General features: G+C 38.3%; 1 protein-coding gene across 3 annotated transcripts in view; it reads right to left on the reverse strand.

Annotated features, from left to right (window-relative positions):
* The window catches only part of BTRC (beta-transducin repeat containing E3 ubiquitin protein ligase), a 191,493-nt gene extending 178,341 nt beyond the window's left edge, over positions 1-13,152 (reverse strand). Inside the window, exon 1 of one of the 3 annotated variants that reach the window (XM_036734773.1) lies at positions 12,917-13,152. In XM_036734773.1, coding sequence (XP_036590668.1) covers positions 12,917-12,964 — 48 coding nt within the window. In that variant the 5' untranslated portion in view covers positions 12,965-13,152. The remainder of the gene's footprint in view (positions 1-12,916) is intronic. The other 2 variants (XM_036734776.1, XM_036734777.1) reach the window with 2 other exon arrangements.
* Positions 13,153-13,533: the final 381 nt, after the last annotated feature.

Genomic DNA, 13,533 nt, shown 5'->3' on the forward strand with positions numbered 1-13,533 from the left:
GGATTCCGTAGCTCCCTTTAATATCCTAACTTCTATAGTGGCCTTTCCCAAACCATCTCGCTTCTTTATTATTGCTCTCCACATACTCCCCAAATTACTTTATATTTACTTATCTATGCATATGTTGTAGCCTTCTAATAACATGTAAATTCCTTAAGGACAGATACTGACTTTTTTAACTTTATATTTTCCCAGTACCTAACAGAGCATTTTTCATGTAATAATAAATGCTTATTGATTGACTAATAAATTTGTTACATAAGTGTTAAATAACCCTAAATAAATGTTCACTGCATTGAATCACAATTTATCACAGAATCAACCTGTCTTATTATCTGTATTTTGTAAGCCAGGAAATTAAGGCTTTAAAGAAAAGTGCCTCTGCTCAAGGTCACATGGCTGGTGTTCTTGGAAGAGTCAGAATTAAAACCCAGTTCTGATTACTAGTAGTTCTTTCCTTATGATACAATGGCATAAAGCCTAAATTCAACGTAAACTGGATGTTAAGCACTTTAAACACAATCCAGACAAACATAACAGGTATAGCTCTTTGGGTTGTCAATTAAAAACAACTGAACTTGTCACTAGTCCATTCAGCAAAACAGATGTCACTTTGTAGAGCTTTGATATTTTTCTTAAATACCTTTGAAAACAAGGATCGAAAAATATGAACTCTTATAAAAAGGGCTTTATTGTATTTTTATAGCATATTACATACCTTGTAACAATCATTTTGTTAACTGTGAATGTCAGTTTTATTTTCGGTCCCTTTTTTCCTGGCTATTTACAAGCTTTGTAAGAATCGTTCCTTAATTAAGTCTAAACATAGTTTTATATAAATGGATTCCTGGAAATAAAACGTTCAGACTTAAGAAATGATTGTTACGGAGACTGTAACAGGCCGTAAAAAACGAATGCCACTTTAAACAAAGATTTCTCATTTTAATTAAAAAGATAATCATCAGAAACATTCGTACACTTAACAGAACCATTTGAAGCAGCTTCTTTGGGAAAAAAAATATCTACTATCCTATGCAAGCTTATATAGTATAATTTATAAGACATTTAATCAAAGTCTCAGTTGATCATACAATATGTAGTTATATACTGTAGCTACATTTTAAAAAGTTTTATTGATGCTTTTTTTTCTTTCCACAATACATTACCAATATACCCCTTTTCTCTCAATACTTCCTCCCCAAAAGAATCTTCCTTTTCAACAAAGAAAAAATGGTTAAGCAAAACCAAACAACATGGTAATGGGAACTACATTCTAAAGACACATTGAAAGAAATGAGGGTCCAAATGAGGAAATGAACAGTTTCCACAATTCTTTAATACGTAATTAATGTCTGATGGCAACGGTGCATTTTTTTAAAAATTTGTAATATTTTAAAACACTTGGGAACCTGAGAATGTGATAAAAGATTTTAAAAGCTTGCTGAGGATAGCTATAATATAAAACTCTCCTAGTCTTTTAACATCCAATAGCATGTGCACATAGGAATGTGTTAGGCATCAGAAATAAGCATCAGATTTAGATAAATGCTCATAATCAAGAATGGAAACACAAGGAAGAGAGTTTGCATTCTTCAATTCATGAACAAAATACTAGTTATCTACTTTGGTTTTCAAACTACTGTATGAATATGGATAGGAATAAGGAGCCTTTAAAGACAGAGACTGTTTTTTCTAAGTAAGTATTTGATTGGTTTAATTACTTCCCTTCCCCTTGGAGAAATGGTAGACTATGGGGAAGCTGATGAGTTGGGTCAGTTTTGCCAAACTATCTTCTTCTTTTAAAAAAGTCTTTGTTACAAGGAATGGCTCTCTGGGGAGGGGAAATGTTTGGGAAAAAAAGGTGATTTAAAAACCAAAGATATCAACAAAAAATCTTTAAAAGAAAAATCCCTTTTCTATTAGCCAATATGCAAAAGTATGTCATGCAAATGATTATAAATTTAATGGCTAGAAAAAAGAATAAGATTATTTATTGTTACTATTACAATTAATTATCTGTAATTTGTTTAAATACTTTCTAGTACTACATTATTTTTCTGACTAAAAATTATCTTTTCCAAACTATACTGGAGTGAATCAAGCTGAATTAATTGGCTAGGGTCTGGGGAATCTTAGTCTCATTTCATAATGTAATTACCATTAGGAATCAAATGAAAGTAACATGGAACATAATTACAATCAAGAGCCAATAACTCATTCCAACACTGGACAAACCACCTTAAAGGTAGTTCTCACCCCACTCTCCCAAATATGTTCCTAGAAACTGATGATTATAAATTATATTATCATAAAACAAATCATACTTTACCACAAGAATAATGTTTACAGGATCATAAATTCAGAACTGGAGGGGACCTCAGAGGCCAAGCCTAACTCCCTCATTTTACAGATAAGAAAACTGAGGTTCAGAAAGATTAAGTGTTCTGCCCAGAGTCATACACAGTTATAAGTTTAAAAAAAATGATTAGAACTCTGGTCTTCCTGATTCATAAAACCCATTATCCACTATGTTTATTATAGTTGGCATGTTGAACCTTAAATCAATGATAAATTTGTCTCCTTAAAATTTAGGATGTCTTTGGTGGGGTTAATGAAAGCTTCTAAAGAAATCTGAACTCATACATTCTTTTTCTCTAGATAAACTTTTCTGTAACAAGATTAAAATTAATTTCAATTATCTTAAAGCTAAGCTCAAAATACTGTAGTAATTAGATAATTATTTACTCTTCATGAGGGTGGTGTTATGCCCCCTTGAAAACACATTTTTTAAAGTAATATATAACCTATTTCCCATCTTCCTACTCTCTTGCTTTATTTAAAGCCTCAAGGCTCAATATCAAACAAAATCAAGGCCACCAGGACCATATAAATGCTGTTAAGTCACTCTTTTCCATCTTTCACTGCCACAAGGCCTACTTCATATTTTGCTGACAAGCTCTCAGAACATTTCAAAAAGAAAGGCACAAATACAATAATCAGGTCACTAGCATAGACTTGTTAAAATATCTCTCACAGAACTGCTACGACAGTATCCTAAATGGGCACCTACTCTTGTTTTCTGTTTGGATAGGAAGCAATAAAAACATAGTGAACCGAGGTGTGGGTAGAAAATAGTTCCTTGTACAAAGCCGGACCTCAATACTTAGTGAATTAAGTATTGATCAAGCTCATTCATTTAGCATTTACTAAGCATTTGCTATGAGTCAGGCACTGTGCGAGGTGCTAGGAATATGAAGACAAAAATGAAATATTCCCTGACTTTGAGGAGCTTACAATTCTGTGTGGGGAAAAAGGGGGGGGGTGGTTAGTTCATGTATAAGTATATACAAAATACATACTAAGTAGTTTTGGGGAAATGGGCAACCCCTTATTGAGCCCCTACTATGTACATAACACTATTCTAGGATTCGGAGGAGGTGGCATGAAGGATGCGGAGATAATTACAATTAGTTCCCTGCCATCATGGAATCTGAAATCTGGGAGGGGAGTTTGTAAACAAACAGGATTATGCAGAGCAATAAAAGCAAAAGTTCAGGACTAGCTACACATGAGCTGCAGGACACTACATGAATTCTTCTGCCATATTAAAACCTTGCAACAATCATGAGTGTACCTCATAATTTGCAAAGAACTTATGTATTTGTCTCATTTCTTTGTACCAAGTGCTTTGGGCTCTATTTTAGAAGATTATCACTAATTCTAAAACTATATTTAAATAGGGCTTGCCACACTTCTGTGGTCACTGTCCTTTTGCTATCTGCCACTCCAATGTGAACTTGAAGTCAGCCTGAAGTCTCTGTTTAAAAAAGACAAACTTGCCCCCCTTCCTTGTCCCTGATCAGCATGCTCTGGTCATTTTCCTGACATCCAACTTATATATACTCCAGGAAATGCTTACAGTCCTTGAGTTTTTTATCTTTCCTTGTCTGTGAAGTAGTATAACTTAAGAAGAAAACAATGATTTGCATATCCTACTGCCCATCCACCCCCAAAAGGCTTCAGGTGAGCATTGCTTCAGTGTTAGTAAAGTGACTACATTCTGAGCCTCTACTGTCAGTAATGTGCTGCTGGGCCAACTGATGATCAACAGACTTGGGTGAGGTGTTGATGGGGTATTTGAACTTGTACTTTATTTAAAATATATATTTTATAACTATTTAATAATATAATCCTACGAATTTTATTTTAGGTATTTAAAAATACAAGCTTCACAAGACTGCCAAAGGGGTCTATGACACAAAAAAGGTTAAGAATCCCCACCAGAGAGGCTATATGCCAACTATGCAGTGTAGTTCAAGGTCGTATCTCATATGGGTATGGTTGTGTATGCTCAAGCACCTAAACATGCAGGGATGCCTTAACAACTTACTCATCCATACTTCAATCTCTGGATGACTGTTTCTAGAACTTCTAATGACACAATCCACTGAGATGAAGTTTCACTGACAATTGAAAACCGGTATTTTCACCTTTTTTAATAATACCTTTAATCATAATTGAATAGAAGTTTTAATAGGATAAAGTCTACTTTACACGTGGTCTTCACTCCAATAATTATAAGGAATTAGTCCATCCATATACCATCTACTCTAATCTCATCAATCATACCATCATAGAATGGCCGTAGGATGTTGAAAAAGCATCAGTATCTGATATAAAACAGATTCAATTCAACACCCTTCCAGCTGTATGATCCTGCCTACTCCAGCTGACTCATCTATATCCAGGTCCCCTAAGCAAGAAAATCCTCCCAAAGGCTTTGTGTTGATAATCTCCTTTGGTGATCTTATTTACTCCCTTTGGCTCAATTATTTCTACACAGATGATTATATATATGCGCGCACACGCACGCGCACACGCGCACACACACACACACACACACACAGAGCTGCCTTTTGAACACATCCACCTCAATCTCTTACTGGCATCTCAAATATGTCCAAAATAGAACTAATATTCCCCTAAGTCCCCACTTTCCCCCTAAACTTCCCTATTTCTGTTGAAAGTATCATCATCATACTAGTGAGCCAGGTTAATAATGCTGGTACCATCCTTGATTCTTCCCTCTGTCTCATCCACTTTATTGTTAACTTCTGTTAATTCTACCTCAACATCTCTCCCTTTTTCACCACAGCCACCACCCTAGATGATGCCCTCATTACCTCTAGGATTAGCTCAATTGCCAATTAGTCTTCCAACTTCCAATATCTTCCCTCACTTATTCATCCTCCACATAGCTGCCAAAATAATCTTTTATATTTGAAGACAAAGAATTTGGGTTAAAATCTTAATCTGGCAGCTTACTACCCTGGACAAGTCACTGAGCTTCTCTAAGGTTCAAGTTTGTTCATCTATAAAATGAAGGGGTGGGGGTGGATTAATGACTTCTGAGGTCCCTGCTAGTGCTCATTCTACGATGCTGTGATCCTACGTTGCTCCCCCACTCATGCTGTTTACCTGTGGGCATTCTCTAAGAGTAGTCTATGCCTGTAATGCACTTCTCTTGTCTCTGCCTTGAAGAATATTTATTTCTTCAAGGCTCAGTTCAGGTACCACTCCACCCTCTACCCTCGATTGTTAGTGTCTTCTTCCATCCTCAAATTACTTTTTAGCATATACTCTGTGTGTCTACACATATATACAACATAGATACATATTCATATATACCACAGCATATACATATACACATATATACACACACTAAAATTATTTTTTCATCTATTTGTGTACATGTAGTCCACTAGAAGAATGTAAACGCATCAAGAGCAAGTGCTGTTTTTGTCTCTTTGTATCCACAGTGCCTCGTATACAGTGACACAACATATTTGTGGAATTAAACTAAGCACTTCCATGCACAAAGCACTCTACACTACTTGGCACTAGGGGAGATGCAAAGATCAGTAAGACAAGGTCTCTACCTTCAAAGAGTTGCTGTACTGCATTCAGATTCTGAGAATATCTAAGACAACTGTCACTAAAAAAGAATTCTAATGAGGTTCTTACCAGTAATGGAAGACAAATAAAAAAGGTCCACACAGTTACCACAGTCAGCTTTTTCATTTTTTTCTTGTTAGAGTGAATAAAATGCACTCGTTAAAATTTTGCACCATGCCCTGGGTTCTTCAAACACTGGAGAAATCTATACAGCTATCAAAGGAAAAAATATTTCTTCCTTGACTGGCTAAGAAGGTACAGATGACCTGAATTCCTGAGAGTGTTATTTTTCATAGTCATGACTAATCATGACTACTTCAAAAGTCAGAAGTGAAGACCAAGTTGTCAAACCTTAACATGTACTTATACTTTTCTGGGTTTCATCCACAAAGGTGAAAGTTGTTGTAAGCAACACAAAAGGGCTATGTATCACATACTGTTAAATCCTTTTGTTTCACAAAAAGATTTGTAATAAGACTGGACTCATATGAATAAAGCCCTTACTGATCTTATGTCTTCTTTAACAAGGAAAAATAATCTTTCTATTTCCCACATTTCTGGACATAACTAAAAATTTAAAAGTAATGCAGATGCATTTTTTAACCATTTTGGAGGATATGAGTTTATGAAAGAATATATTGTTTCTGCTATATGTTTTTCCATTTTAATAATGAAAAAAATCTGGATATTAAATGAAAACTATAAAAAACAGGAAAAATGCAACTCAATTTCTCAATGCTATTTGTCAAATTTATTTAAAAGAGACATGGTAAGCCGTGAATGTAAATCAAACAAATGAAGAAAAAAAGCAATCAGCAAGGATGACTATCTTCATGATTTTTGATAATCAATCAATCAGCAAGCATAAATTAAGCACCTACTACATGGCAGGTACTCTGCTAGGCACTAGGAATACAAATGCAATCAAAGAAACAATTCCAACCCACAAAAAGCTTACATTCTAACAGGAAAGAAAACAAGGACATATAAAAGCTTATACTGAATAAATATAAAGAAAATAAAAACAAAGTATTTAAATACAAGGTAGTTTGAGAGAGAAGACAGTTTCTAAGAGAATCAAAAGGACTTCATGTAGAAGGGTAGAATGTGACTTGGCATTTGCTTGACTACATATGTTTGTCTTTCTTTTCTTCTGCGTCCCCTCCTCAATTTTGAGAGAAGGGAATTGGAGGGGATATTAGAAGATTCTTAAGATTATGATATTTTCTTTAATTCTTCATCATAAAACCGCACTTATCACACTGGATATGAAGTGTACTTTTGATGAAGTCCATTTTTCCAAATCTTGCCTTGATTACAGACCATAGATTTTCAAAGGAGTTTAAATGAGGTGAGTTCTCTAGTCACTTGAGCACATTTAACCCCATCTATTTGCCTAAATCTCTTAACATTTCATTACATGTACAAGGTCATGATACTATATGGAGCTCCCTTTGGGAATTTCTGTAATTCTAGAATATTTCTGCTTTTCAGGATAACTCAGTTCATCACTCGTTCAATACAGACATGACTTCTAGACCACTAGAAGTCAAGAATATCTGAAATATTTTTGGGGGAGTGTGTGTGTTTGTGTGTGTGTGTGTGATTTTAATCTGATGAAGATGTCCAAATATTACAGGCTTACCTTCTGACAACGATTTTGGCATAGCTTTGAATGAAAAAGTGAGTTTCATTAAGTAAAAATTACCTTTTGCCAATCCTGAAGCTGGAAGATCAGTCAGAGGTCTAAAAATAAAATAACTAACAACTGCTATGAAGAAAAAACAATGGTAATGGAAGTACAAAACCTGGAGTATGTTAGAGGAATCAAAACAACACTTCTAGCTGTCAAGTCCCTCTGAAGGTCATTGCCTATTTCTGAGGATTAATTAGGCTGCTTGCAACAACGGTATGAATTCTTGGCATTGTTTTTCATTTTCTGCAGTGCTTTCCTTGGCATTCCTCTTTCCTTTACAATCAAATGCAAGTGATCCTGTTTCACTGTGGGTGTGATTAATCCCTGAAAGGACTTAATTACCCACACCAATAGCTGCTGTAATATCTCCAACAGTCATTGAAGTGTGCTCTTTAAAAGCCACAACTTTTACATGTCTCCTTGGAGTAATATTTATTCTTAAAAACCACACTATTAAAACTACAACAAAAGAAAGCAATGAAATGCTGTGTGTACGGCATGAAACCATCACTCAACTGACAGAAAAGTAACTTAAGTGGGGGAAATGAGCTCAGTCTAGTTTCATCTGGTTAAGGTCAGGCTTCTAAGTCAGGTTAGTGTCAGTAAAAGCACACCTGAAGGACCACTACTGTCACAAAATGCATTGCTTTTTTGAAGTAATTTGAACCCAGTATGTGCAAATTTCTGTGCACTCAAAATACAAAGATGCCTAAAAAATGGACATACAGAATGGACATTAAAGCAGAAATCCACTAATCTTAGCATTCCCTCTGATAAATGAACTAAAGATATGTAGGAGAACTGCTTTTCAGGGCCTCAACCAACAAAGGTTCCAACAAATATTCCTAAATTCCCTAATAAGCCACTAGAGTTTAATTAACCACAAATTTATCTAAATCTTTCTTGAATTTCTTTATATTTTTAGTCTTTATTACCTCTTGGAATAAGTGCCCTAATTATATACAATGTGTGAAGTCATGTTTTACTTGTCCTAAAATGACTTCATTCAAGCTTCAAGCAGTATTTCAATGTTTGGGGATTTAGTGAACTTCTTCACATTCACCCTATTCATAGCCTGTACAATTTTTAAAAAATCAATCTTACCTTTTCTTAGCCTATGTCTTTCTAGGCCTAACTTTTAAAAAGTCTGCCCTCATAAAGCACTTCCTCTGTTTCTTTGATCATTTTCAAATCTCACCTCTGACACACATTTTAGCTGTATGACCCAAGTCACTTAAACATTAGGGGCTGTTCAGTTTTCTCATCTGTAAAATAAAAGGGGTAAGAGGCCACAAGGATAGACTCTATGAACTCCAAGATCCCTTCCAGCTCTAAATCAATGATTGCACACTCCTACGTCAACTGTCCTTCTTTGTATCTTTTCTAGCCCCATTATATATATATTTTAAGGGATCTTTTTCCCCCTAACAAATTGTTGGCAAAAGAACCTGAGGATCTGCTATGATCACTGACTCCTAATAAAACCATTATTAGTTTGGTATAATCTAGTACTTCTAATGTGCTTTAAAACAATGTTTCCTTAAGTAGGTTAAACATGTGCTCCATAAACTTTGTATTATTCATCTCTGGCAAACCCTTTTTCATCAAGGGAGCAAAGTTAAACCTCAGCCTAGATCTCAGATAAAACAAAAATCAGGAGTACAAATAAAGGGTTTTTGTGTAATTAATCTTCTCTAAAATATTTTCATAGTTTAAGATTTGTGTAAAATTACCAATTTCATTTTTACCTCTGGGGGCAAAATTTTAACTATTAAAATATGCAAACTACAAAATCTATGCAAAAGTTGTCTGAAATAATAGTGTGGGGAAAGGAATGAGGGAAGAGAGAACAAACCTAGATTTTGTAAATAAACTTTAGTCAAAAGGAGGTTCTTTTTATGCACTGATTACCCAGTGAAGAGTATTTGAGACTATTAGGTAGCTCTGTGGATAGTGTTGGACCTGGAGTCAGGAAGACCCAAATTCAAATCTAGCTTCAGATCCTTACTAGCTGTGTAATCCTAAGCAAGGCACTTAACCTTTGTCTGCCTCAGTTTATTCACCTATAAAATGGGAATAATAACAGCACCCCCCCCAATTGTTGTGAGAATTAGAGAAGATGGACGATATTTGTAAAGCAATTTGCAAGCTTTAAAGTACTATATAAATGCCAGCTACTATCACTATCAAGTCTATAAACATTCTTCACAGCCAGTCTGGTTGAGTGACTGTTATCTCCATGCAGGAGATAACAAGGAAGAATAGGACAGTCTCACCGAATTTAAATTATGCCCAAAATACACCTGAACCAATATTCTGATGGTGCCATCAGAGATGTTTTGTGGAATAGTGTGGTTGTCATTCTTGGCCTTAACTTTACAAGGTTACAGGTGTCCTCCAAACATTTAATAATACATTCTAAATAATACATTATAGATCACTCATAAATTTATCTAAACATTTCTTAAATCTATTTGTATTTTAGTTCTTTTGGAGTAACAAAATTCTTAGCTTTAACACAGTGTGAAATTGTCTTTCATCTGTGCTAAAACTGCCCTTCCATTCATGTCAACAAGTATTTATTAAGCACCTACTTTGTGCCAAGCACTGTGCATCACTCAAAGTTAAAGTGATACTACAGAAACTATAGGATTTCTGAGTTGGAAGACACCTTAGAGATTTAGTCTAGCTTTACATATAAAGACAGTGAGGCTCAAAGGAGTGACTTCCCCATAGTTCCACAGTGGATAACAGAGCAAGAACTTGAAGTCAGGTCTTTTGACTCTTCTGTGGAAGGCTCTCTCTCATTCTAGTATTCAAAACACTGGTTAATTAAGTTCATATCTAGTATACTCACATTCTTCAAGATGTTGTAAACAGAGTCATTAAGAGAGCTCAAAAGTTAACACAAGTCAACAAGGATCTCATAAATAGGAAAATGAGACCAAAGAGAAGCTGACTTACCCAGATTCATGTAAAAGACTGCTACAGACCTCAACTAGAACACTAAATGTGTAGATCTCAGGCTTCTGCTCTGGCATTTAACATATCTCTATTATATTTCTTGGTGACCACTTGGGCTTCCTTTCAGACAAAAGTTATGGCTGGTAGTGCTAAAAGTTGAGTACTTGTCCATACAGCTTATTATCCCTATGGGAAGTGACTCAATCTTAATATTATAAGGCACCCTGACAAGTATAAAATATGGTCAATCTAGTTCAGATTTATAATTTTAACTTAATTCAAGTGGCACAATTTAAACATAACTAACTCCATGGTATACAAAACTGAGATCAAGTTGTAAAGAATGTTCTTTCACTGCTGTCTAAAGTAGATGATCTCATAATATGTGTTTGTGATCTGTAAATTATATTATTCCATAAATCTGGTAAAAATGTTGATAGAAAGATTCTATCCTCTAAGGAGAAAATAGAAACTAAGTGACTACCAACTTTAAAAACTAGAAGCTGTCCATATGTGTATATGAATAATTCCTGCCTTGTAAAGTAAAAATAAAGTGGATCATAGGCTCATAGATTTAGAATCGAAAGAGGACTGGGAATTCATTCTAGTTCAATCCTTTCTCTGTAAACAGATGGGAAAACCGAGGCCAAGATTGCCCAAAGTCAAATAGGTAGAGAGCAAAAGAGCCAGGACTCCACATCCTCTAACTGTAAATACTTTTCACTACCCTATGCTACCTCCTAAATCAAAGACTTTTATACTTGATACAGTATTTAAACTTTGGGTATTAACTCAAAGGGACATTTCAAACAACTGATTTCTATGTTCTTAATAAAATTTTAATTCTGAAAAGTAAAAGCACTAATTCCCATCAAATGAACTTTTGCCAAATGTTACAAATCACTGAGAACGAATTCTTGGAAACAACACAGATTGTTTTGGCCTAATATTAACTAAGTTAGTAGTTATTTTAGTTTGCAAGTCCTTACGGTATTCCAGGCAGCAACACTGTAAATACCAACCATTCATTCAAAGAATGGAGTTAGGGGCTGTCATTATTCCAAACTCAACTCTGGAGAAATTAGAAACATATGTGAATAATGTTGATTTCCTAAAGACCAACTGATAAACTCAGATAAAGTGTAAGTCTTTTTCATTATCACTCGCCAGAAGTAACTACAGTCTGATGTCATCATCTTAGGTTTTGTACATGGGATAGCCAAGGGCAATCAGATTAAAAGCCTCAAATGCTAAACTTACTCAAAATTGACCAAACATAAGCAAAGCACAAGTATAGCATGACACAAAGTAAAAGAAATATGTAACAAAGAAGAACCCCACATCCCCTACTCTCTAATGGGTAAAGAGATGTAATAACACTTTTCCCATTCCACCGTTCCACTCGTTTTTCTTCTGCATCTCCCAATCCCTCTCCACTCTCGCACTCCCACCTCACTAATTCACTCTGCAACACTTAGGGAAACTCTCCACCACCCAGTCCTTTCTGAAACTGTCCTAACCTTCCTTGCCTTTCCTTCCACGAAGGAGGCATTTGCCCCTAACCTTAGTGTAGCCTCTAAACTCTCCTCCTTCCCCTGCCCCTGACCTTGTTCTGGTCAATACCGTCCCACTACTTAGAGATCATCAACTTGTTCCGTTACAATATTAGCCCCCCACCCCCACCCCTCGTCCGTTCCAAAGCAGGAGAGTAGCTCATCCCTTCGTCTCCTCTTTGGCTGGCTCAGGCCTCCCCAGTCCCGGTGCCCTCGTCTCTAGCGGGCCCTGGTCCCAGCCCCGGGAGCCCGGCTTCCTCCCCGCAGCCCCGCGGATGTGGGCGTCCGGCCCTTCCCGCTCCGCCCCGCACTCGGCCCCCAAATACCTGTCCTCCCCCGCAGCGCCCGAGAGCCGCCGGCAGCGCCGCGGGACCGACAACGGCCCCTGCCTGCCCCCGCCCCCGCGACCTTCCATTTCCCCAGGAACTGGCCTGCTCTCCCCTTCCCCTTCGTTGCCCCGCGCGCCACGGGCAGCCCCCCTCCGTCGGGACCCCGCTGTCACTGGGACTCTCCTCCACAAGATGGCGGAGCTGCTACTCCCGACCCCCCGGGCCCAGGCCCCCAGCTCCTGGCCTGCCCGGACCTGCCCGGACCCGTCCGGCTGCCGCCGCCCCCGCCGCCCCCGCCCTCGGACCCCAGGCTCGCTGCCCCCCTCGCCAGGCGAGCGGTCCAGGCCCAAGCCGCAGCCGAGAACGACGCGGCTGCTACTCCCGCCGCAGCTGCTTCCCGGCCCGCGCCTTCTCCTCACCATAAACTTGAGCGCCTTCTCCTGCAGCACCGCCTCGGCCGGGTCCATAATCACCGGGGGCCGCTGGGTCTCACAGCTCCGCCAGGGCCGCCCCCTTCGTGCCAGGCCGCAGCCAGCGCAGCTCCCGGATCCCGCCTCCTCTTCCTTCCCCCCGCCCTCTCCCTACCTCTCCCGGCGCCGGCAGGGGGGCAAGGGAGAACCGGCTCAGCCGCGCGCAAGCGCGGGCCCGAGGGCTCACGGGATAGGTAGTTCTCGGCCTGATCGCGGCAGAGGGCGGGGCAATGAAGGGAACTGAGACACCCGCCAATCCCTGCGGTAGTCCAGCTCCACTTTTCCCTACGAGGTCTAGTCCAAGGAGGCCCGCCTACCTCGAGTTGGGAAAGGGGCTTGTGGGAAATGTAGTTTTTCAGTCTCTGGGTAGCGGAAGTGCATGTGTCACCTTGGTTACTGGGAGAAGCTTAGGGAGTCTGACTTGGGACGTGATCGCAAGATGGCGACCATTGTCACTTTTACCTACTAGCAAGGAGTTTATCGCAGGCACAGAGAAAGCTTCTACTGGAGCCCTGCGAACTCAGATTTAGGGGGCTGGATACCCCCAAAAACCTCATGAGTCTGTT

Source organism: Trichosurus vulpecula, chromosome 8, assembly GCF_011100635.1.
Source record: "Trichosurus vulpecula isolate mTriVul1 chromosome 8, mTriVul1.pri, whole genome shotgun sequence".
Classification (NCBI taxonomy): domain Eukaryota; kingdom Metazoa; phylum Chordata; class Mammalia; order Diprotodontia; family Phalangeridae; genus Trichosurus; species Trichosurus vulpecula.